The 24,682-nt window shown below is 40.0% G+C and overlaps 1 protein-coding gene across 1 annotated transcript in view; it reads right to left on the bottom strand.

Annotated features, from left to right (window-relative positions):
* FARP1 (FERM, ARH/RhoGEF and pleckstrin domain protein 1) overlaps window positions 1-24,682 on the bottom strand; it is a 140,831-nt gene that overhangs the window by 24,975 nt on the left and 91,174 nt on the right. The window contains exon 15 of the mRNA XM_037046063.1: window positions 21,376-21,457. Within this exon, the coding sequence (XP_036901958.1) occupies window positions 21,376-21,457 (82 nt within the window). The remainder of the gene's footprint in view (window positions 1-21,375; window positions 21,458-24,682) is intronic.

Raw genomic sequence — 24,682 nt, 5'->3', positions numbered from 1 at the left:
TGCTAGTGGCTCTGATCCTCTTCATCTATTTCCATTTTGCTTGTGCAGAGTTCTGTACTATAAATGCTAATGGCATTGGGCCAATAACTAAACTGCCAGCACAGCTGAGGAAGCCGACTAAATGTAAAAATGCCAACTCAGCAGACTGAGGAGACAGAATTACTATGAACAGAAATTGGGTATATTTTTAGGTCTTACGTGCTAGGTGAACAGAGAAGAGGGCCGATGTGTACTCAATGTCACCTCTCCATGGAAAATCAGCAGACAGGCCAGAGAGAGCCACAAAGTAGAGCTGGTAAATGGAAAACTCTGGGAACTGTCCCTGAGGGGCTGGGGAATGTAACTGGCAGGTTTCCACTGCTGTCCCCACAGGCCCATGGTGGAGTTCAGGCCTCCTTGAAGGGAGCAAGCTCAGTTTTATAATTTCAGATAAAGGAAACACTGTGAGAAAAAGCAAAAAATCAAATTGGGCCAATAAAAAGTACAGAATATGGGAAAAGAGGCTGTCTGTGAGGAAAAATAATTAGGAAGTAAAACAGTACCAAAAACATGTCATAGAAGAGAGAAAAAAAGGCTATTTTTAACAAGTGAAAAAAGCCAGCCTGAAAAGGCTATATATGCAATGATTTCAACTCTATGACATTCTGGAAAAGACCAAACTATGGAGACAGTAAAAGATCAGTAGTGGCCAGGGTGGAAAGGTGGGAGGGATGAACAGGAGGAGCACAGAGGACTGTTAGGGCAGTGAAACTCTTCTGAATACGACTATCACGGCGGATATGTGACATTATGCACTTGGCAGAATCCATGGAATGTACAACACAAAAAGTGAATCTTAATGTAAATTATGGATTTAACTAATAATATATCCATATTAATTCATCAGTTGTAAGAAATTTGCCACACAAATGCATGATAATGGGGAGACCCTGTATGTATGGGATAGTGGTAAGAATATGGCATTATGATATAATATATTTTAATTTTTTAAAAGACACCATGGATGTGAACAGATGTCTGGTACTGTTATATCTGAGTTTTGTACATCAACCTCATTGTGGCAGTAAGAATACCATAGTTGTGGAACATCTTGGATAATCCTTGCTTTTTTTTAAAAAAGAAGTTCCATCTTTATTTATTTATTTTAAAGATTTCATTTTATTTTTTTTTAGAGAGAGGGGAAAAGAAGGAGAAAGAGAGGGAAAGAAAACATCAATGTGTGGTTGCCTCTCAGCTCCCTGCCAGGGACCTGGCTCACAACCCAGGCAGATGCCTTGACTGGGAATCAAACCTGTAACCTTTTGGTTTCAGGCTCACGCTCAATCCACTGAGCTACACCAGCCAGGGCATCCTTGCTCTTTTTTTAGCATGGTAATCTGTAATCCCAATCACTTCCATGGTCTCTGATATTGTCCAAAGCAGGGAGGGTTGCTTTTTGAATACTATGAAAAAACAAGCTACAGCTTAGGGTCTGTTAGATAATGTCTTGATGTTTATTATGAGAAACAGGAAATCTCTTGATAAGCTTTAGATCCTATCTTTGCTGGGTCATACATCACCCCCTAAATCCTCCCCTGCCCTATACAATTCTAAAGGGAAAACATTAAACTCTAAACAAATTAGCCAGATTCTTGGGATTTAATTCTATCCCCAACAGTGACTTTTATTCTATGAGTGCCTTATGTGTAGTAGGTACTGGATAGATGGATGGATGTATGGATGGATGGGTGGATGGACAGATGAATGGTTGGATGGTTGGACAGACTGAAATGGTGAAAGTTATGAGCAACCTTCCTTCTTTAGGGGGTTATTAGCTTGTTCAGGGCAGTTATCAGTTAAGGTTATTAGGCAGACTCTGGGGCAGTCAAGATATAGGAAGAATGCTTTAAAATGCAAATGTAGATGTATTTATATTCAAAAGATAAGTTGTATGAATTAAAAGTCACATTAAATAATTATTTATAGATTAAAATGAAAATGCAAAACTGAAAGTTGCAGATATAAAAGATGGGGCAGCTTTCAAAAACAAGGTAGATGAGGAGGGGAGATGGCAGTTAGATAGGTGGGAGTGGAGTCCAGCTTTCCCTGTGCATGAGGGAAATACCTAGCTGATCTTCTGAGGAACAGAGTGAACAGGCACTGGTATCCTAGCATATATGAAGATTGGAGGCCAAAACTGTAAAGGACATTGAAAAATCAGACCATAAGGACAGTGCTTCAGGACAATAAGGTCCCTGGGACCAGTGCTGGGACCAGGGCAGCTGCAGCCTCAGGCCCAGCACCTGTTGGGTCTGCCACAGGATTACTGGGAAAGAGCCAGGTCAATGGCTCCTTACCCTGCCAAACAAGGTTTGAGCAGTACCAGGAGGGACCTGGATGCTTGAAGTTGCAGGGGTTGAATAAGGATGAACTGGCAAACACACAAGGGTGGTGTGCACCCACAGAGACTGGATGATGGCTGGAAAGAGTTGGGCCATGATGAACCCTGACCTAGATAGTCCCAGTCTGGTTGGAGAGTTGGGCTATGTGAAAGGCCAGGTGCTTGTTTGGAGCAGCAGGCTTGAATAGGAGGAAATTTTTCAAAAAGAAGAAGAAAAAAAGAGGCACTCAGCAGCTAATTAGGGAATTCTCCACAGCAACTGCCCTGCCTCCTGTGCCCCTACCTCCAACCCCAGCTGCTGTGCTCCTGCTGCAGCAGTGGAGGCCATGAGCTCACACTTGAAGCCTCAGGGATGGTGTGCATCTGCTCCTGTTGCCTATAGGCACCTTGCATCCAAACCCGCTGCCCCTGATGCAGAGCAGAGGAGGCACACGCTGGTATCCCCTGTGGCAGCCATGGCAGTGCTCCCACCTTGCAGGACTGACTGGCTCTCTAAGAGGAAGGTGGAGATGCCCCCACAGAGGAGAGCAGCAGGGCTCAAGGATTTGGCAATCCCCAGACTTAATTCAATGGTATCAGGGGCTGAACTACCCTGAAGAGACTCTGAGAGTCCCTTAGCAACTTGGTCAGCAAAGAGTGAGAAGGTGGTGTGTGAGTTGCCCCTAACTGGTTCATCTCAAAGACAGCACATCTGGAGAACTGAAGGCATAGGCTGGGCACATAAGGGTACTGGGGCCTAGCAGTGAACTGAGGAACTAGGCTGGAGGCTGGGCAACTATGAAGAGTGCAGCTCAGACCTGGCCCGTATTCCTGAAAAACCACAGGAAGGGAGAAAAGTGAAGTCCAATTCCCCCTCAGCCTGTTGCAGCCAGGAAGACTAGCAGAACTGGCTTGGCTTGTTTAAAGTCATAAGGCTTCTTCATTTTAATTAAAACTTTTTTTCATTCTTTCTCCCATTCTTTCCTCCTTTCTTTTTAAAATTCTCACAAGTGAGACAATAAAACCTGGAGCTGTAAAAGGACCAGAATAAGACCCAAAGAGGGGTCATCCCTACAACTGAGGCAGTGAAACAAATTTCACTTTATTGCTCCAGAGAACTTGCAAGTTATTGTATATTTCCATTATTATTTTTTAAAATTAATTTTACATCTTTTATTTTATTAGTATTTTCTTAATTCTCTTCTTTCTGTTTAGTCTTCTTTGCTTGGTTTGTTTAATTGCATTGTTTAACTGGTTTCCCTTGTTCTCTCTTTCATAGTGTATTTCTAATTTTCCATCTTTAACTTTACATGTGCTACTCCAAGTAGCACACTACTCTAGGTCCTTTACTTCCTGTTCTTGTTATTCAGATCACATAGATACTGTCATGTATTTGTTGCTCCATTACTATTGTAAATAACTGCTGTTCCAAACAATGTTAAATACTACATAGCACCCATCCTGAATCTTAGCTCACTTCACTGTTTCTTGAACTTTATTACAGTTGTGGTTAACTCTATCCTCTCACAAACTACACCTATTTTCTATCCTTTACTCTCACATTACCACACAATCTGACCTCCCACAAACTCACTGCTTTCTAGATCCAACTCACAATCATTTCCCTCCAAACAAGAGGCTTATCTTTTTTCCGCCCTTTCTAAAAAGTGGCTAGTTGGGTGAAATATCATGGTTACCACTATGCATATCCAAAGGATCTCCTATCTTTTCTTTACAGGTTGGTACTTTAAATACCATAGAATATACTCCCACTGTCTTAAACCATTTTGCCTTCCCTCCAACTGATCACAAAAAAGAATAGGTGGGAGCTGTGAACACCAGGACACTTGCTGGAAGAGAAAACATGCCAACAGAGGAACCATCAACAGATAACAATGAAAGAAGGTAAAGGAGAGAGTAGAAGGCATAATAACCTCCACTCAGAACCAATCTGAAAATACAACTACATAGTGGAGAAATTACCGAGGACAAACAACTGAACAAGAAAGAGAGACTAGCCTCAAAACCTCATACAGACAGAAGAACCAGCTTCAACACAACCTGTCCACACCTGCACAATAGAACATAAGACGTGGTGGATGAAGTAACCCTCAATTAACTAGAGGAAGGGAAGGACCCACCAAAGAAAGCCCCAACAGCAACCAAAAACCAAAGACATACAGAGAGCCAACATAAACGACAGACTAAGACCAGTGAACTCAGGAGATCAAGGAGAAGGCACCACTGAATCTCACAGGTCTTCTATCACAGAAGTTCGCACCATAAACCCAGAAAGTCAGAACACATCAATTTAAGAAGCAGAGGCTAACAAGAAAAGTCTCACAAACAATGGGAAGACAGAGAATCCCCAAAATAAAGGAAAGGAGGAAGCCTCAGGAAGAATGCTAAATGAAATAAAGGCAAGTCAAATGTCAGATATTGAGTGCAAAGCAATGGTTATCAGGAAGCTCAATGAGCTCAAAGAGAATTGCCAAAAGTACAGGGAAACTATGATGAACTCAATGCAAACTATATCAACATGAAAAGGGAAATAGAAACTATCATCAAAGGCCAATGGGAAATGAAGAATACAATCTCTTAAAATAACACAGCAGAATGACTCAAAAGCAGGTTACATGAAGCGGAGGATCAGATAAGCTGCTGGAGGACAAGGTAGAAAAAAACACCCAGATACAGCAAGAAAAGAAAAAGAAGCCCAGAAAGAAAAAAGAGGGGTTAAGGGGAATGCAGGACAACATGAAATGTAATAATATCCATATACTAGGGATACCAGAAGGAGAAGAGGAAGGGGTAGAAAACTTGTTTGAAAAAGTAATGCTGTAAAACATACCTAATTTGATGAGAGAAAAAGTCACTAAAACCCAGGAAACACAGAATCCCAATCAAAAGGAACTCAAACAGGCCCAGTTCAAGACACATCATAATGAAAATGGCAAAATTCCAAGACAAAGAGAGAATCTTAAAGGCATCAAGGGAGAAAAAGGAAATAACATATAACAGAGACCTGATAAGACTAGCAGCTGACTTCTCAGTGGAAATGCTCCAGACAGAAGGGAATGACAAGAAATATTTCAAGTACTGAAAACCAACGGTCTGCAACTGAGACTACTGTGTCCAGTAAGGCTCTAAATTGAAATGGAAGGACAAATAAGTTTCCTGGACAAAAGAAGCCTCAAAGAATATACCTCCTCCAAACCAGCTCTGCAAGAGATGCTAAAGGGTCTGCTTTAAGAACCGGAAGAAAAACAGTGAGAAAGAGAGGAACAAGGGTAAGAAAAAATGTCAATGAATAAGTACCTATAAATAATAACCTTAAATGTAAATTGATTAAATGCCTCAATCAAAAGACATAGAATAGCTGAGTGGATAAGAAATCATGATCCACACATATGCTGCCTAGAAGAGACCCACCTCAGAACAAAAGACCTGCACAGACTGAAAGTGAAGGGCTGAAAACAAATATTTGAAGCAAATAAACAGAAAAAAATGCCAGGGTAGCAATACTCATATCACAAAAAATAAGACTTAAAAAACAAGGGCCATAAAGAGAGACCCAGAAGGTCACTTCATAATACTCAAGGGAAGAATCATCAAGAAGACATGAATATTGTAAATATGTAAGCACCCAACATAGGAGCACCCAAATACATAAAGGAAATCTTGTAGGACTTCAAGAAAGATATTAATAGCAACATAATTATAGTAGGAAATTGTAACACCCCCCAGTCAAAAATGGACAGATCTTCCAAACAAAATATCAACATAGGTATTGTGGCATTGAACAACGCCCTAGATCAAATGGACTTAACTGATATATACAGAGCCGTTCATCCCAAAGAAGCAAAATACACTTTCTTTTCAAATGTACATGGAACATTTTCAAAGATAGATCACATGACAGGACACAAAAAGAAGCCTTAACAACTTGAAGAACACTGAAATCATATCAAGCATTTTCTTCAACCACAAGGGACTGAAACTAGAAATCAAATTCCAGGACAAACCCCCCAAACACGCAAAATCATGGAGATTGAATAGCATGCTATTAAACAACGAATGGGTTAAGAATGAGATTAGGGAAGAAATAAAGTTTCTGGAAACAAACAAAATTGAACTTACAAAAACCCAAAACTTATGGGACACAGTGATGGCAGTCCTGAGAAGGAAGTTCATAGCAATACAGACCTACCTAAAAAAGATAGAAATATTTCAAATAGACAACCTAACTCTATGCCTACAAGAACTTGAGGAACAACAACAAAGATAACTCAGAGCAAGTAGAAGGAAGGAAATAACCAAGCTCAGAGCAGAATTAAATGACATAGAGACTAAAAGCACAATTCTAAGGATCAATGAATCCAGGAACTGGTTCTCTGAAAAGATAAATTAAATCAACAAGCCTTTAAGCAGGCTCATCAGGAAAAAAAGAGAGAAGACCCAAGTAAACACAATAAAACATGAAAGAAGAGAGATTACAACTGATACCACAGAAATATAAAGGATTGTGAGAAATTACTACAAAGAACTACCTATATGCCAAGAAATCTGAAAACCTAGATAAAATGGACAAATTTCTAGAAAAATATAATCTTCCAAAAGTCAATGAAGAAGAAGCACAAAACCTGAACAGACCAATAACAGCTGCTGAAATTGAAACAGTAATTAAAAGCTTCTGACACACAAAAGCCCTGGGCCAGATGGTGTCACAGGAGAATTTTACAAAGCATTTAAGGGAGAGATAACAACCATCCTCCACAAATTATTTCAAAAATTCAAGAAGATGGAAGACTCCCAAACTCTTTTTATGAAGCCAACATCATCCTAATCCCAAAACCAGATAAAGTCATAACAAAGAAAGAAAACTTTGCTGATGTTTTCTTTCTGACCAATATTGCTGGTCAACATAGATGTCAAAATCCTCAAAAAATATTGGCAAACCACATCCAGTAATATGTTAAGAAGATCATACACCATGATGAAGTGAGATTCATCACAGGTATGCAAGGATTTTTGATATTTGCAAATAAAAAAACATAATACAGCACATGAACAAAATGAAAGACAAAAATCATATGCTCATATCAACAGAGGGGGGAAAAGCATTTGATAAGGTAGAATGACCATTTATGTTCAAAACACTCAGCAAAGTGGGTATAGAGGGAGCATTTCTCAACATAGCAAAGGCCATATATGAGAGACCTGCAGCCAACATCATACTCAATGGACAGAAACTTAGAGCTTTCCCAATAAGATCAGGAGCAAGACAAAGATGCCTACTTTCACCACTCCTATTCAATATAGTACTGGAAGTCCTAGCCACAGCAATCAGAAAAGAAAAAAAAATAAAAGGCATCCAAACTGGAAAGGAGGGAGCAAAACTGTCATTGTTTGCAGATGACAATGACCATGTACATAGATAACCCTGTACACTCCACTAAAACACTACTAGACCTAATAATTCAACTTGGCAAAACAGCTGGATACAAACTCAATACTCAGAAATCAAAGGCATTTTTGTACACCAACAATGAAATATCAGGAAGTGAAATCAGGAAAAAAATCCCATTTGATAGAGCAACAAAAAAAATAAAGTACCTAGGAATAAACCTAACCAGGGAGGTAAAAGACCTGTACTCAGAAAATTCTACAACACTGAAGAAAGAAATTAAGGAAGACACAAACAAATGGAAGTATGTACCATGCTCATGGACTGGAAGAATTAACATCATCAAAATGGACATACTACCCAAAGCAATTTATAGATTCAATGCAATCCCTATTAAAGTTCCAATGACATATTTCACGGAGACAGAAGAAACATTTCAGAAACTTGTATGGAACTATAAATGACCCTGATTAGCTGCAGAATTTTGAAAAAGAAGAACAAAGTAGGAAGAATCACAATACCTCATATCAAACTGTATTGCAAGGCCACTCTAATCAAAACAGCCTGGTACTGGCATAAAAACAGGCATATAAATCAGTGGAACAAAACAGAGAGCCCATAAATAAAATAAATTCAAGCCTCTACAGTCAATTAATATTTGAAACAGGGGGCAGCAGCATAAAATGAAGCTAAAATAGTGTCTTCAACAAATGGTGTTGGGTGATCTGGAAAGATACATGCAAAAAACTGAAACTCGATCACCAACTTACACCATATACAAAAATAAATTCAAGGTGGATAAAAGACATAAATATAAGTCGTGACAACATGAAAGTCCTAGAGGAAAACAAAGGCAGGAAAATCTCAGACACTCAACACAGCAATATTTTCACTGATATGTCTCCTAGAGCAAGGATATAAAGGAAAGAATAAAGAAATTGGATCTCATTAAAATAAAACACTTCTATGTGGTTAAAGAAAACAACATTAAAATAAAAAGAAAACCAACCACCTGGGAAAACATAATGGCCAATTATACCTTAGAGAAGGGTTTGATCTTCAAAATACATAAAGAACTCACATGACTCCATTCTAGGAAGACAAAACACCCAATTAAGAAATGGGCAATGGACCTGAACAGAGACTTCTCCAAGAAGGACATAGAGAGGGCCCAGAGACATAGGAAATGATGCTCAGCATCACTAGCCATTAGAGAGATCCAAATTAAAACCACAATGAGATATCACTTTACACCAGTCAGAATGGCCATCATAAACAAAGCAAGAAGTGTTGGAGAGGTTGTAGGGAAAAAGATAGCCTAGTGCACTGTTGGTGGTAATGCAGACTGGTACTACCACTGTGGAAAACAGTGAAATATAAGTTGTAACACCATAAAAGTGATAGAAGAAAACATTGGCAGGAAAATCTCAGATATTCCATGCAGCAATATCTTCACTGATATGTCTCCTAAAGCAAGGGACATAAAGGAAAGAATAAACAAATGAGACCTCATCAGACCAAAAAGCTTCTGCATGGCTAAAGAAAAAAGCATTAAAATGAAAGAGAACCAACTATCTGGGAAAACATATTTGCCAATGATACCTCAGACAAGGACTTGATCTCCATAATATAGAATGAACTTACACAACTCCAGTCCAGGAAGACAAAAATCCCAATTAAAAAATGTGCAAAAGACTTTAATAGACACTTCTCCAAGGAGGACACACACAGGGCCCAGAGACACATGAAAAGATGCTCAGCACCACTAGCCATCAGACAGATGGAAATTTAAACCACAATGACATACCACTTCACACTGTTCAGAGTTATGTCATGGCTATTATAAAGAAATCAACAAACAAATGTTGAGTGGGTTGAGGAGAAAGGGAACACCAGTGCACCGTTGGTGGGAATGCAGACTAGTGCAGCCACTGTGGAAAACAGTATGGAATTTCCTTAGAAAATTGAAAATGGAACTGCCTTTTGACCCAACAATTCTACTGCTGGAATTATATTCTAAGAGCCCTGAAACAGCAATTGAAAAGAACCTATGCACCATAGTGTTCACAGTAGTACAATTTTTAATAGCCAAGTGCTGGAAGCAACCTGAGTGGTCATCAGTAAATGAGTGGGTCGAAACTCATGGTAACACTGATGTATTTATACAATGGAATACTATGCAACAGAGAGAAAGAAGAAATGCCTAGCCTTTGTGACAGCATGGATGGAACCGGAGAGCATTATGCTAAGTGAAATGAGCTAGGCAGTAACAGGCAAATACCATAAGATTTCACCTTTAACTTGAACATAGTCAACAACAAAAAAAGCAAATGAAATATAATCACAGATATTGAAATGAAGAACCAGAGGGGAGGGGAGAGGGGATAATGGGGGGAAGATTTTCAGGAACTACAATAAAGGACACATGGACAAAATCAAGGGGTAAGGTGGAAGCAAGAAAGGGAGGTGGGTTTGGCTGGGCTGGGGGGAGTGGGCGGGGCAAATGCAGACAACTGTAATTGCACAACAATAAAATAATTAATTAAAAACAAACAACCCCCATCCCCTCAAAACCAAGTAGAATACTGATTCAATATGCAATCAGTTTCTTTGGTATATTTTCACTCTTGTATCATTATAGATATTACTGAGAGTTAAAAATATATTTAGCTCGTATATTGATTTTTATAATTAAATTATTTTTATTGTGGTGAAATGCACACATATACCATTTTAATCATCTTTTTAAACAATTGTTTTTTATTGATTTTGCTACTACAAATGTGATTTTTCCCTGTTTGTTGGCCTCTATCCAGCTCCCCTACACTCCCTCAGGCAATCCCCTCACCATTGTTCATGTCCTTGGGTCATGGGTAAAGGTTCTTTCATTACTCCATTTCCTATACTGTACTCTACATCCCCATAGCTAGTTGGTGACTACCTATTGGTATTTCTTCATCCCCTCACCTCTTCACTCACTCCCCACCCGGCCCCACCATCTGTCAACCATCAAAACGCTCTCTCTGTCCATGATTCTGTCTCTGTTCTGTTTGCTCAGTTTGTTATTTAGATTTAATTGTAGATAGATTTGTATTTTTGCCATTTTATTGTTCATAGTTTTGATTATCTTCTTTTTCTTACATAAGTCCTTTTAACATTTCATATAAGAATGGTTTGGTGATGATGAACTCCACTAGTTCTTTCTTGTCTGGGAAGCTCTTTATGTGACCTTCAATTCTAAATGATAGCTTTGCTTGGTAGGGCAATCTTCGCTGTATGTCCCTGCTTTTCAGGTTTGAATATTTCTTGCCAATCCCTTTCAGCCTGCAAAGTTTTATTTGAGAAACCAGCTGATAGTCTTATGGGAACTCCTCTGTAGGTATGTAACGGTTTTTCTCTTGCTGCTGTTAAGATTCTCTCTTTATTTTTAAGCATTAGCATTTTATTTAATTTTTTTCCTTTTTATTTATTTAATTTAATTATCGATCAAGTACAGTTTTCTGTGTTTTACTCCCATCCCAGCGACCCCCAGTGCTGCCTACACCCCTCCCATTTCCATCCCCCTTAGTTGTTGTCCATGTGTCCTTTATACTAGTTCCTGTAAATCCTTCCCCTTTTTCCCCTGAAATTCCCTCCCCTCTCAACTCTGGTCACTGTCCCCCTATTCTCTATTTCAGTGTCTTTGGTTATATTTTGCTTGCTTGTTTGTTTTGTCTAGCTTCCTGTTAAAGGTGAGATCATATGGTATTTGTCTTTCAACACCTGGCTTATTTCACTCAGCATAATGCTTTCCAGTTCCATTCATGCTGTTGCTAAGGGTAAGAGCTCCTTCTTTCTTTCTGCTGCATAGAATTTCATTGTGTAAATGTGTCATAGTTTTTTGATCCATTCATTTACTGATGGGCATCTAGGTTGCTTCCAACACTTGGCTATTGTAAATTGTGCTGCTATGAACATTGGGGTGCATAGGTTCTTTTGGATTGGTGTTTCAGGGTTCTTAGGATATAATCCCAGCAGTGGAATTGCTGGGTCAAAAGGCAGAATCCATTTTTAGTTTTCTGAGAAAATTTGATACTGTTTTCCACAGTGGTTGTACCAGTCTGCAACCCCAAAAACAGTGAACTAGGGTCCCCTCTTTTCCACAACCTCTCCAACACTTGTTTGTTGCTTTGTTTATGATGACCATTCTGACCAGTGTAAAGTGGCATCTCATTTCGGTTTTAATTTGCATCTCTCTGATAGCTAGTGATATTGAGCATCTTTTCATGTGTCTTTGGGTCTTCTGTATGTCCTCCTTGGAGAAATGTCCGTTCAAGTCCTTTGACCATTTTTTAGTTGGGTTGCTTGTCTTCTTAGAGTGGAGTTGTATAAGTTCTTTGTATATGTTGGAGATTAAACCCTTGTCTGAGGTATCATTGGCAAATATGCTTTCCCATACAGTTGGCCCTCTTTTTATTATAATAGTGTTTTCATTAGCCATGCAAAACTTTTAATTTTGATGAGATCCCTTTTGTTTATTCTTTCCTTTATGTCCCTTGTTCTATCAGTAAAAAAGTTGCTGCGTGAAATATCTGAGATTTTCTTGCCAATGTTCTCCTCTAGGAGTTTTGTGGTGTTACGACTTGTATTTAAGTCTTCTATCCACCTTGAATTTATTTTGGTGTATGGTGTAAGTTGGTGCTGGAGTTTCATTTTTTTTGCATGCAGCTGTCCAGTTCTCCCAACATCATTTGTTGAGGCTATTATTAGTCCATTTTATGTTGCTGCCCCCTTTGTCAAATATTAATTCGCCATCAAGATTTGGGTTTATTTCTGGGCTCTCTATTCTGTTCCACTGGTCTATGTGCCTGTTTTTATGCCAGTACCAGGCTGTTTGGTTACAGGGGCTTTGTAATACATTTTGGCTTTGTAATACAGTTTGTGATCCCTCCTACTATGTTCTTCTTTCTCAAAGTTGCAGCTGCTATTTGGGGTGGCTTATGGTTCCATATAAATTTCTGGCGTGTTTGCTTTATGTCTGTGAAGTATGTCATTGGTACTTTAATAGGGACTGCATTGAATCTGTAAATTGCTTTGGGTAGTATGGACATTTTGATGATGTTAATTCTTCCAATGGATGAACATGGTATATGTTTCCATTTGTTTGCGTCTTCCTTGATTTCTTTCTTCAGTGTTGTGTAGTTTTCTGCATACAGGTCTTTTACCTCCTTGGTTAGACTTATTACTAGGTATTTTATTTTTCTTGTTGCTCTACCAAATGGGATTTTTTCTTGATTTCTGCTTCTGCTTTTTCATTGTTGGTATACAAAAATGCCTTTGATTTCTGGATATTGACTTTGTATCCAGCTGTTTTGCCAAATTCATTTATTAGGTTGAGCAGTTTTTTGGTAGAGTCTATAGGTTTTCCATGTACTGTATCATGTCATCTGCAAACAGTGACAGTTTTCTTTCCTCCTTTCCTATTTGGATGCCTTTCATTTCCTTTTCTTGTCTGATCACTGTGGCTAAAACTTCCAATACTATATTGAGTAGAAGTGGTGAAAGTGGACAACCTTGTCTTGTTCCTGATCTTAGTGAAAAAGATCTTAGTTTTTGCCCATTGAGGATGTTGGCTTTAGGTTTCTCATATATGGCTTTATTATATTGAGGAATGCTCCCTGTATTCCCACTTTGCTGAGTGTTTTAATCATAAATGGGTGTTGTACGTTGTCAAAAGCTTTTTCCGCATCTATTGATATGATTATGTAATTTTTGTCTTTGTTTTTGTTTATATGATGTATTACATTTACTGATTTGCGAATATTAAACCATCCTTGCATCCCTGGGATGAATCCCACTTGATCATGGTGAATGATCTTTTTAATGTATTGGTAGATGCAGTTTGCCAATATTTTGTTGAGGATTTTAGCATCTATGTTCATCAGCAATATTGGCCTTAAGTTTTCTTTCTTTGTTGTGTCTCTATCTGGTTTTGGAATTAGGGTGATGCTGACTTCATAAAGAGTTTGGGATTCTTCCATCATTTTGGATTTTTTTGGAGTAGTCTGTAAAGGATAGGGGTTAGCTCTTCCTTAAATGCTTTTTAGAATTCTTCTGTGAAACCATTTGGTCCAGGGCTTTTGTGTGACGGGAGTTTTTTGATTACTGCTTCAATTTCATTTGCTGTTATTGCAGGCTTTCTGCTTCTTCTTCATTGAGCTTTAGAAGATTATATTTTTCTAGAACTTTGTCCATTTTATCTAGATTTTCAGATTTCTTGGCATACAGTTCTTCATAGTAATTTCTTACAATCCCTTCTATTTCTGTGGTATCAGTTGTAATCTCTCCTCTTTCATTTCCGATTGTGTTCATTTGTGTCCTCTCTCTTCTTTTCTTGATGAGCCTACTTAAATGCTTGTTGATTTTGTTTATCTTTTCAAAAAACCAGCTCGTGGATTCATTGATTTTTAGAATTGTGCTTTTAGTTTCTGTGGCATTTAATTCTGCTCTGATCTTGGTTATTTCCTTCCTTCTGCTTGCTCTCAGGTGTCTTTGTTGTTGTTCCTCAAGTTTTTGTAGGTGTAGGTTTAGGTTGTTTGTTTGAAATGTTTCTATCTTTTTTTAGGTAGGCTTGTATTGCTATGAACTTCCCTCTTAGGACTGCCTTCTGTGTGTCCCATAAGTTTTGGGTTCCTGTGAGTTCATTTTCATTTGTTTCCAGAAACTCTTTGATTTCTTCCTTAATTTCATTCTTGACCCATTCGCTGTTTAAGCATGCTATTCGATCTCCATGATTTTGAATGTTTTGGGTCTTTTCTCTTGTGGTTGGTTTCCAGTTTCAGTCCCTTTTGTGATAGGAGAAAATGCTCAGGATGATTTCAATTTTCTTGAATTTGTTGAGCATTGTTTTGTGTCCTATCATGTGTTCTATCTTTGAAAATGTTCTATGCACATTTGAAAAGAATGTGTATTTAGCTTCTTTGGGATGAAGGGTTCCATATATATATCAGTTAAGTCCATTTCATGTATGACATTGTTCAGTTCCACAATATCATTGTTGACATTTTGTTTCAAAGATCTGTCCATTTTTTACAGTGGGGTGTTAAAATCCCCAACTATAATTTTGTTGCTGTCAATATCTTTCTTGACATCATATAAGATATTCTTTATATACTTGGTTGCTCCTATGTTGAGTACATATATATTTGCAATGTTTATTTCTTGGTGGATTCTTCCCTTGAGTATTATGAGGTGACCTTCTGGGTCTCTCTTTATGGTCCTTTTTTTGAATACTATTTTGTCTGGCATGAGTATTGCTACCTCAGCTTTTTTTCCCTGGCTGTTTGCTTGGAAAATTTGTTTCCAGTCCCTCACTTTTAGTCTATGTAGGTCTATTGTCCTGATGTGGGTCTCTTGTTGGCAGCAAATGTGTGGGTCATGCTTTCTTATCCATTCAGCTATTCTACATCTTTTGATTGGAGCATTTAATCCATTTACATTTAAGGTTATTATTGATAGGTACTTATTCATTGTCTTTTTTATACTTGTGCTTCTCATTGTCTCTCTCTTTTCCTTCCTTTCCTTAAAGCAGACCTTTTAGTATTTCTAGCAGAGCTGGTTTGGTGGAAGTGTATTCTTTTAGACTTCTTTTATCTTGGAAGCTCTTTATTTGGCCTTCTATCTTGATTGAGAGCCTTGCTGGGTAAAGTAACCTTGGTTGAAGGCCTGTGGTTGTCATTACTTGGAATTTTCTTGCCATTCTCTTCTTGCTTGGAGCATTTCCATTGAGAAGTCAGCAGCTAACCTTGTTGGGACTCCCTTGTATGTTACTTCCTTTTTCTCCCTTGCTGCCTTTAAGATTTTCTCTTTGTCTTGAAATTTTGCCATTTTAATGATGATGTGTTTTTAAGTCAGCCTCTTTGGGTTCCTCTTGATTGGGACTCTCTGTGTTTCCTGGACTTGTGTGACATTTTCTCTCATCAAATTGGGGAAGTTTTCCATCATTACTTTTTTTTTTAAAAAGTTTTTATTTATTTATTTTTGTAGAGGGGAAGGGAAGGAGAGTGGGAGAGAAATATCGATGTGTGGTTGCCTCTCATGCATCCCCTGCTGGGAACTGGCCTGCAACTCAGGAACGTGCTCTGACTGGGAATCGAACTGCGGTTGTTTGGTTCACAGGCCCACGCTCAACCCATTGAGCTAAACCAGCCAGGGTCATCATTACTTTTTCAAGTAGATTTTCTATTCCTTGCTCTTCTTCTTCTCCTTCTGGTATCCATATAATTCAGATATTATTACATTTCATATTGTCTTGCATTTCTCTTAATCCCTCCTCATTCTTTCTGAGCCTCTTTTCTTTTTCTTGCTCTTTGTGGGAGTTTTTTCTACTTTGTCCTCCAACTTGCTGATCCAATCTTCTGCTTCATTGATCCTGCTTTTGATTCCTTTCACTGTGTTCTTCAGCTCTGAAATTGTATTCTTCATTTCCTCTTGGCCCTTGCTGATAGCTTCTATTTCCTTTTTCATGTTGATATAGGTTGCAGTGAGTTCAATGTAGCTCCCCTGTAGTTTCTGGTAGCTCATTGTGAGCTCTTTGAACTCCCTGATAACCACTGCTTTGAATTTAATATCTGATATCTGACTTGTCTCTATTTCATCTAGCATTATTTCTGAGGCTTCCTCCTTTCCTTTCATTGGGGGGTTGTTTCTTTGTCTTCCCATTGTACGTGAGACTCTTCTTGTTAGCTTCAGCTTCTTAAGTGATTTGTTCTGGCTTCCTGGATGTATGGTGTGAACTTCTGTGGTATAGTACCTGTAAGATTCAGTGGTCTAGTCTCCTTGATCTCCCCAGCTCACTGGTCCCTAGCTATCCTTTACATTTGGTCTGAGTTTGTCTTTGGGCTTTTGTTGTTTCTGGGTCTTTTTTTTTGTGGGTCCTTTCCACCAGCTGGTGAACTGATGATCCCTCTGTCCACTACCCATTTTAATTTGCTGTGCTGGTGAGGGAAGGTTGCATTGAAGCTGGTTCTTCTGTGTGTACAAGGTTTTGAGGATTCTCTTTTGCTCTTGTTCAGTTGTTTGTAGTGGGTAGTTTCTCCACTATTTAGTTATATTTCCAGATAGGTCTTGGATTGAGGTTTGTGTGGTTTCCACTCCCTCCTTCACCTTCTTCTGTTGTTGTCTGTTGGTGGTTCCTTTGTTGTTGGGTTTCCTCTTCCCTTGGGTATCCTGGTGTTCACCACTTCCACGTACTCTTTTTTGTGTGTGATCAGTTGGAGGGGAAGGCAAACTGGTTTATGACAGCAGGAGAGTATTCCATGATATTTACAGTAGCAGCTGGTAGAGAAGAGAGGAGATCCCCTGGCTATGTATAGCGATAACCATAATCTTGAATCCAACTAGTCACTTTTTAGAAAAGATAGAAGGAAGATAAGGCTCTTGTTGGGGAAGGAAGGTTTGTGATTTGGATCTAGATAGGAGTGAGGTTGAGGGAGGTCAGATTCTGAGGTAAGGTGAGAATAAAGGATGGTAAACAGGTGTAGTGTGACAGAAAATAGAGTTAACCACTACAGTATTATAGTTCAGGCAACAATGAAGTGGTCTAAGATCAGGGGGGAGGGGGTGTTGTGTAGTATTTACAATAGTATGTAACAGCTATTATTTACAATAATATTAGAGCAACAATCATATCACAGAACCAATACTCCCAAGATTAGGGAGTATTGGACCTTCAATAGAGTGCTAACTGGGCAAGGGGAAGTAAAGGACAGTAAATTAGCAATACAGTATGATTGAGGGGACAGGGGAAACCTATCAAGTGATACAATATATCCAGCCAAGGTAAAGAAGACTATACAGAAAAAGGAGGAATACTAAGATACTATTAAAATAAAAGATGTAAGAATAATGAAAAAATAATGAGAAAAATACAAATATGCTTGTAGTTTATCTGTTATAGCAAAGTGAATTTTGTCTCTCTGTCTCTACTGTTGGGATGCCCCCTCTTTGAGTCCAACTCTGGTTTTTTTGCACTTCCACATTTTTTGTCTCACTTGAGGGGGCCAAAAAGAAAGAAAAAAAAATGCAGCAGAGGGGAGGAAAAAGTGGTAGGTTTGGAAAGAAAGGAAGAAGGAATAAAACAGGAAAGAGGAAGAGAGGGTAAAAGTATTGAAAGATAAAACAATAATAAAGTCAAAAAAATAAAAGATTATTTTTTAAAAATCCAAACAAACAAACAACAACAACAAAAACCTCTTGTTGGTTTCCAGCTGGTCAAACTGTTTTTTCTGGTCACACTAGCTGCAGCAGTCTGAGGGGCGATTGGTGTGGCCTTTATCCCTTCTCGGTGAACTCAGCTGGTGTCACCAGTACTCTTCCAAGATCCAGACTGGTGCCTCTCCCCAGCGTTCCACTGAGAGTAGATTTTCCCCAGGATTCACAGTCCTGGGCTGGGGTGTGGGCACATGCTCGAGGCCAGGCTCCCTGGTCCCACAGGCTTGAGCACGAACCTTTCCCAGTGCTATGGGGGAATGCAAGGGTGACTCTCAATTCTCCCAAGCTGGCAACTACAGACTCCACTGGTGATCAAAGTCCTCTGGTTTGCTTCCTCATGCCCATTCCTCTCTATGATACTTTAAGGAAACAGATCTCTCCTAGAGTTTTTCAAACTGTGCCTGGCTGGGTAGGGAGGGAGCTGATGACTGGCTCTCTTCCAAGGACCTTGCTGCCAGCCCTTGGCTTCCAGAGACTGAGGCAGATTGGCCCAGGCCTTGGCGTAGCCTGGTGGAGGGCCTGTGGCCTCTGTGCAGTTCCCTCGAACCTTATTGACCTGCAGCCCTCTCCTCACCGTTTGGTCATTCAGAGTCCACTCCAATTTCTGGAGTCCTACCTTCCTATATGCTGGGTCCCTGTTGGCTATCCACTGTGCTCCTCCACAGATCAGCCAGGTTTTTCTCTGGTGTGTGGGGGGAAGCAGAATCCTTTGTCCTACTCTGCTGCCATCTTCCCCGAGATCTAAGCATTGGTATTTTAATTATGATGTGTCTTGGTCTGGTCCTCTTTGCATCAACCTTCTTTGGGACTCTCTGTGCTTCCTGGCCATTCATGTCTATTTCCTTAACCAAATTAGGGAAGTTTTCTTTCATTATTTTTTCAAATAGATTTCCAATTTCTTGCTCTTTCTCTTCTCCTTCTGCCACCCCTATGATGTGAATGTTGAACCTCCTAAAGTTGTCCCAGAGGCTGCTTATATTATCCTCATCTTTTGTATTTTTTTGTTGTTGTTGTCCTGCATGGTTGTTTTCTGCTTCCTTATGTTCCAAATCATTGATCCGACTCTCAGCTTTATCCAGTCTACTGTTGTTTCCCTGTAAACTGTTCTTTATATCAATTAGTGAATCCTTCATTTCTGATTGGATCTTTTTTATGCTGCCGAGGTCCTCACTAAGTTCCTTGAGCATCCTTATAACCAATGTTTTCAACTCTGCACCTGAAAAATTGCTTATCTCCATTTCATTTAGCTCTTTTTCTGGAGTTTTGATCTGTTCTTTCATTTGGGCCGTGTTTCTTTGTCTCCTTGTTTTGGCAGCCTCCCTGCATTTGTTTCTATGTATTAGGTAGAAGTGTTTTCAATCTGTGTCTTGGTAGTGCGGCCTAATGTAGTAGGTGCCTGGTGGGGTCCAGTGGCACAGCCCCTTATCACCCCAGCTGGGTACTCAAGGTGCATACTCTGTGTGGGCTGAGTACACCCTCCTCTTGTGGTTGAGCCTTGATTGCTGTTGGCAGATCAATGGTAGGGATTTGCCCAGGCCAGTCTGCTGCAAGGATTGGCTGTGACCACTTACCTCCTGCCTTCCCTGGGGGATAAGCTGTGCAGAGGCAGGGGAGTGGTGTTCCAAAATGGCCTGTAGCTATCCTCTGGGTGTTCCTGAGGTTTCCTGGGTGGTGCAGGCTAAGATCAGACCCCACCTGTATTTTCCTGGGGGCCACCCTGCCTGAGTTATAAAGCAATCTGAGATGGCTGTTACTTGTGCTGAGCTGAGATTTCCAGGTGAAGCCAAGCTGTGAATCTAAGTTGGCTGCGGCTAGTGCAGGGCTGGGGTCTCACTGAGGCCAGCTGTTGCTTGTTTGATAGGATTTAGGAAGTTGTGAAGCATTAACTAAGACCAACCATTCATATGGAAAAGCAGCTTGGGTGGGCCCATAAATTAGGTGAGGCAGAGTCTCTGGGGATCTCCAAGGTGGGTCAAACAGTGTTAGCCAAACTGAGGGAGTCTTAGACATGGCACCAGGTAAAGAAGACTATACAGAAAGAGGAGGAACACAAAGATACTATTAAAATAAAAGATCTAAGAATAATGAAAAAATAATGAGAAAAATACAAATTGCCAGCTCTGTGGCTCTGTTGGGGGAGGGTTTAGAAAAGGGACAATGGCCTCTGTTCACCTGGATGGCAGCCACCTCAGTTTCTCTCTATATGTCACTGGTACCTTTCATGCTGCTACCCCAGTGCTATGGCTCAGAGGGAGTCAGCCTGAATAGGTGAGTCCACATGTAGGTTCTTTAAGAGGAACTGCTTGGGGCTCCAAAAGTTTTTTCCACAAACTCAATCCCCACTGGTTTTTACAGTCAGAAGTTGTGGAGACTTATCTTCCTGGCACTGGAACCCTGGGCTGGGGCATGTGGTATGGGCCTGGGACTCCTCGCTCCCAAGATATCCTTCATGAATTTTTATCCACCACAGGTGGGTGTAGGACCAGCCTATTCTGCATCTGGATCCCTACTACCAGTCTGGGTGGATGTGGCTTCTTTAATCCTGAGTTGTCAGACTTTCATTCAACTTGATTTCTGATGGTTCTGAGTGATGGTTGTTTTATATTTTAGTTGTAATTTTGAGTGGCTGTGCTAAGAGGCAAGCCATGTCTGTGTACACCACTATCTTGACTGGAAGTCTTGTACATTTAAAGTCTTGTACTTTTTAAAGTCATATGCCTGACTAAAATTGTTATCTAGCTTGGAACCCAGTATTTTTGTCATGCTTAGAAGAAGCCAAACAACTGACTAAAAATGGAATGTTCAGTCACAGAGAGAGAGATAGAGGGGGAGAGGGACAGAAATATGAATGTAAGAAGGAAACATTGGTTGCCTTCCATACCCGCCCTAATGGAGGATTAAATTTTCCACCTAGGTATGTCCCCTGACTGGAGATCGAACCTGCAACATAGGTATGGGCCCTGACCAGGGATTGATCCTCAACCTTTTGGTGCACAGGATGATATTCCAACCAAGTGAGCCACCCAGTCAGGACTTGTGTACACAATTTTTAAAAACAAGTTTTGAATGATCTGTTCATGGAAAATATCTTTTGTTTTGGTTACAACACAGAGTTTTTGAGTAAAAAATGTACAAAAGTGTTTCTTCCCCCAGAGTATTGGATTTCCCATTATGCTCGAGGATGAAATTATCTAGAAAAGATAGAAGAGTTTATATTTACCCTGCTCTGTGTTAGGTGTAGACTGTCATATCATGCACTGTATGTTCATTGAAAGGCTATTATGGCTGGCTGACTCTGGCAGCAACAGCATTATTTTTCCTGGGGAATTAGCTGTGCCCAGATCCCAAAGCAGCTTACCTTCATGGCCTGAATGTTTTTCAGCATGACATCTCCGATTCTTTGGTAATCTCCTTTAATGTGGGCATTGGAGCGGCCCTCCCTGAAGACAAAAGGAAAAGATTAGACACGAAGATGTTAGCACCAAAAACATTACTGGAAAAATGTCCCAGTGCTAGATCACAAAATATCAAAATTGAGGTCTTCCTTCCCATTGCCTATTTGTGCCTCTTCCTTTTTGGGTGTTAGAGATTGTTAGCACTGGGAGGAAATTATGAAATTAATGCAGTCATTCTGCAGACAGTGAATTCTATTTGCCCTTTGAAAGAGACAGGGCAGACTATTTTCTGATCATTTTAATTTGATCTCATTTTACATTTGTACTCTTGTAAGAACCAAGACTTAGCCTCAAAAATCAATGTTTCTGTTCCCAAGACCTCTTAGCGTGAAACGTAAAAGGAACTGTGTGAAAATAGGTTGAGAAGAGAAAAATATAAATGAGACAGTGCAGGAGACCCATGCATGGTGGTAATGGGAAGTATGATCCAGAAGAAGGCAGGATGGGTGTCCCAGGTTCAGAGATGGGCAGGGAGAGGAGGGACCAAGGTATCCCGAGATATGCTAAGTGACAGATGACAAAGATGTGAGCATTTTCAGTGAGTATTTGGGTATATATTCATATTTCTTATAGCTTAGAGGTTTGGCCAATATTGATAATCCAGGGGCTTAAATAACAGAGAGAAAAGTAATAATAATAGTAGCTAGTACTTCTTAAGTACAGTCCACTATGCTGAGCACATTACAGGAATTTAATGCCGATAATTATGGCAGCAGTGTGAGGCAGGTACCATTAGCACCTTCATTAAATAGCTAAAGAAACGGAGGCAGAAAGGACCATATAACTTGTCCAATGTCAGTTATCATGAGACAGTGAGCTTTGTATTTAAGCCCAGGAGTCTAGTTTGAATCTATACTCCTAATCATGCTATCAGTGCTTATCTGTGAAATTTACCTGATGACAAGAAAAGAATTTCTCAGATACAATTAGAACATGACTTCCAACAATTGACCAGGCTAATATCTTCAAACCAGCTATTCAGGATAGCCAGAAGGCAATTTAAATAAAAGAAATGAATTAAAAAGATAAAGGTAGTAATCTGGGTATGACTGGGAAGTGAGAAATATTCAGTGTGGATAACAGTATGTGCAACACAAGTCAAGAGGGACCATGATTTACACCCCACAGATGCCATTGCTAATATACCTCCAGCAATGGGAGAAACAACTGCCATCTCAGAGGAAGCAGCTGGAGTCTACCAGAACTCTTGACTCAATCACTGATTCACCAAATATCTTGGGCAGGGAAGCAAGGTATAGTGGGAGGGATGTACCTGCTAACAGGGGGTAGAAAATCCAGGGCAAGTAGACACAGAAGAGCTAGTTTCTTATGTAGCTCTTGGCTGTCCACACCATGCCACTTAATCCACCAGTTTTAACTGAGCATATATTATAAAATTATATTGCAGGGGAGACGGTGCACCCAGACCCATTAGCTAATTAAAGCTTCTCTGAAATATAAGAAAGGAGAGCATTCTTTTTGCCCCCAGCCCCTCCTGGGGTCTTCAATGACTCCCCCAGGCTCTTCCTCCCTGTAACCTCTTCCATTCTCTTCCCCCCAGATGTAGAGCTCATTCTTCAACCCTTCTGCTTCATCTTGGCTGCCAAAAGAAACATTGCTGGCCCACTGCCTTAATTACTACTCACTTCTATGAATTAAAATATGGATTCTATGCTCACTACTCCTGAAATAGTCCCAGGGGAGATTATCATTACCTTCTCAATGACCTAAACCACTGAGGTATCATCACTACTGCACCTGGCCTACCTCTATGGGCTAGTTGGCCCCAAACTTCCTGGCTTTCTGCTCTTTAGCTTCTGGAAGCCTCTGTCACCAGGTTGCCAAACTTCTTCAGTTATTCAGCACTCTTTGCAACTCTTCTTCAGGCTACTACTAAGCTGTCTGTGTTCTTTTGGTGGTTATCTTCTTTCTTCACTTTCTACTTCTTATGTCATCATTCTATTCCACATGGTTTCAATTCATGATGCCGAATCTATACTCAAGTTTTCTTTGATAAAAGTACTGTATTTCCTATACCTTCCAGAGGGTTCTAAAAGAATGACCCCACAGGTATCTCAAACTCAACAGGTTCCACACATAGTTAATTGTATTGTTGTCCAAACCCAATCCTCTTCCTACATTTTCTTCCTTAATGATGTACCTGTGCTGTCCCAGTCTCAAGCTAGAAACCTGTTATCCTCACTCATTTGTGTCTTGTATCTACACCAATCAAATCAAATTCTACCCCCAAATGGAGAATGCTCAAGGATCTGACTTAGACCCAGGCTCTGCTCTTAAGATAGTTCTCAGTTCATTGCAAATCACCCTATCGGCTGCAGGATTGAGGTACCTCTGAATTTTGGACAAATGGTTATTAATCAAATTGCTGTTTAGAAGTTCATCATTTGGCCATTCTGTTGATCCTGATGCATATGACTGGGTTTGGCTGAGAATTTTCTGGTTGCTCCTCTCTTCCCACTGGTAGCAGAAAGGAGCTCCAGCTGGAAATGGAGGCTTTCTGCTATTTATAAACACCCAGCCCCTGCATCTTCACTGTCACATGAAGCTCTCCTAGGAGCTAGAAAGTCCTCCTTCTTTCTCCCCACTGCACCTCATGCCTGAACAACAAAAGAGCACCCAGCTGAGCCAGAATGACCTGATTTTAAGTAAATGCCACACATCAATAAAAGGAGGCAAGACACAATTTAGACTTGACTTGTGAGAATGTAGCTACTATCCAGAGCTTAAATAATTGACCCCAAACTTTCAAACAGTCACACCACTGACAATACACACTTGATCTTCAATTAGAAGCACATAATTTAGGTATTTTATTTTTAAAAATATTTTATTTATTTATGTTTAGACAGAGGGGAAGGGAGAAAGAGAGAAATATCAAAGTGTGGTTGCCTCTCATCCTCCCCATACTGGGGACCTGGAATGCAACCTAGGCATGTGCCCTGACTGGGAACTGAACCAGTGACCTTTTGGTTTGTAGGCTAGTGCTCAATCCACTGAGCCACACCAGCCAGGACTATAATTTAGACATTTTAGAGTCCTCTGGATTGGGTGGGCAAAGGGAGAAATGGGGGTCTCTAGCTTCTATTAATAACAAGCAGTTTCCTCCTCTCACAGATAATGCCCCACACTCAGGGGAAAATAAAGAGCCTGGAGGCAGATACTGGGAGAGGGGTGTAGAGCAGTGATGGA

Source organism: Sturnira hondurensis, unplaced genomic scaffold, assembly GCF_014824575.4.
Source record: "Sturnira hondurensis isolate 20B ecotype Veracruz unplaced genomic scaffold, ASM1482457v3 Scaffold0004821, whole genome shotgun sequence".
Classification (NCBI taxonomy): domain Eukaryota; kingdom Metazoa; phylum Chordata; class Mammalia; order Chiroptera; family Phyllostomidae; genus Sturnira; species Sturnira hondurensis.
The sequence above is the reverse complement of the archived record's forward strand: the minus strand, read 5'-3'. Positions and strand labels throughout refer to the sequence as shown.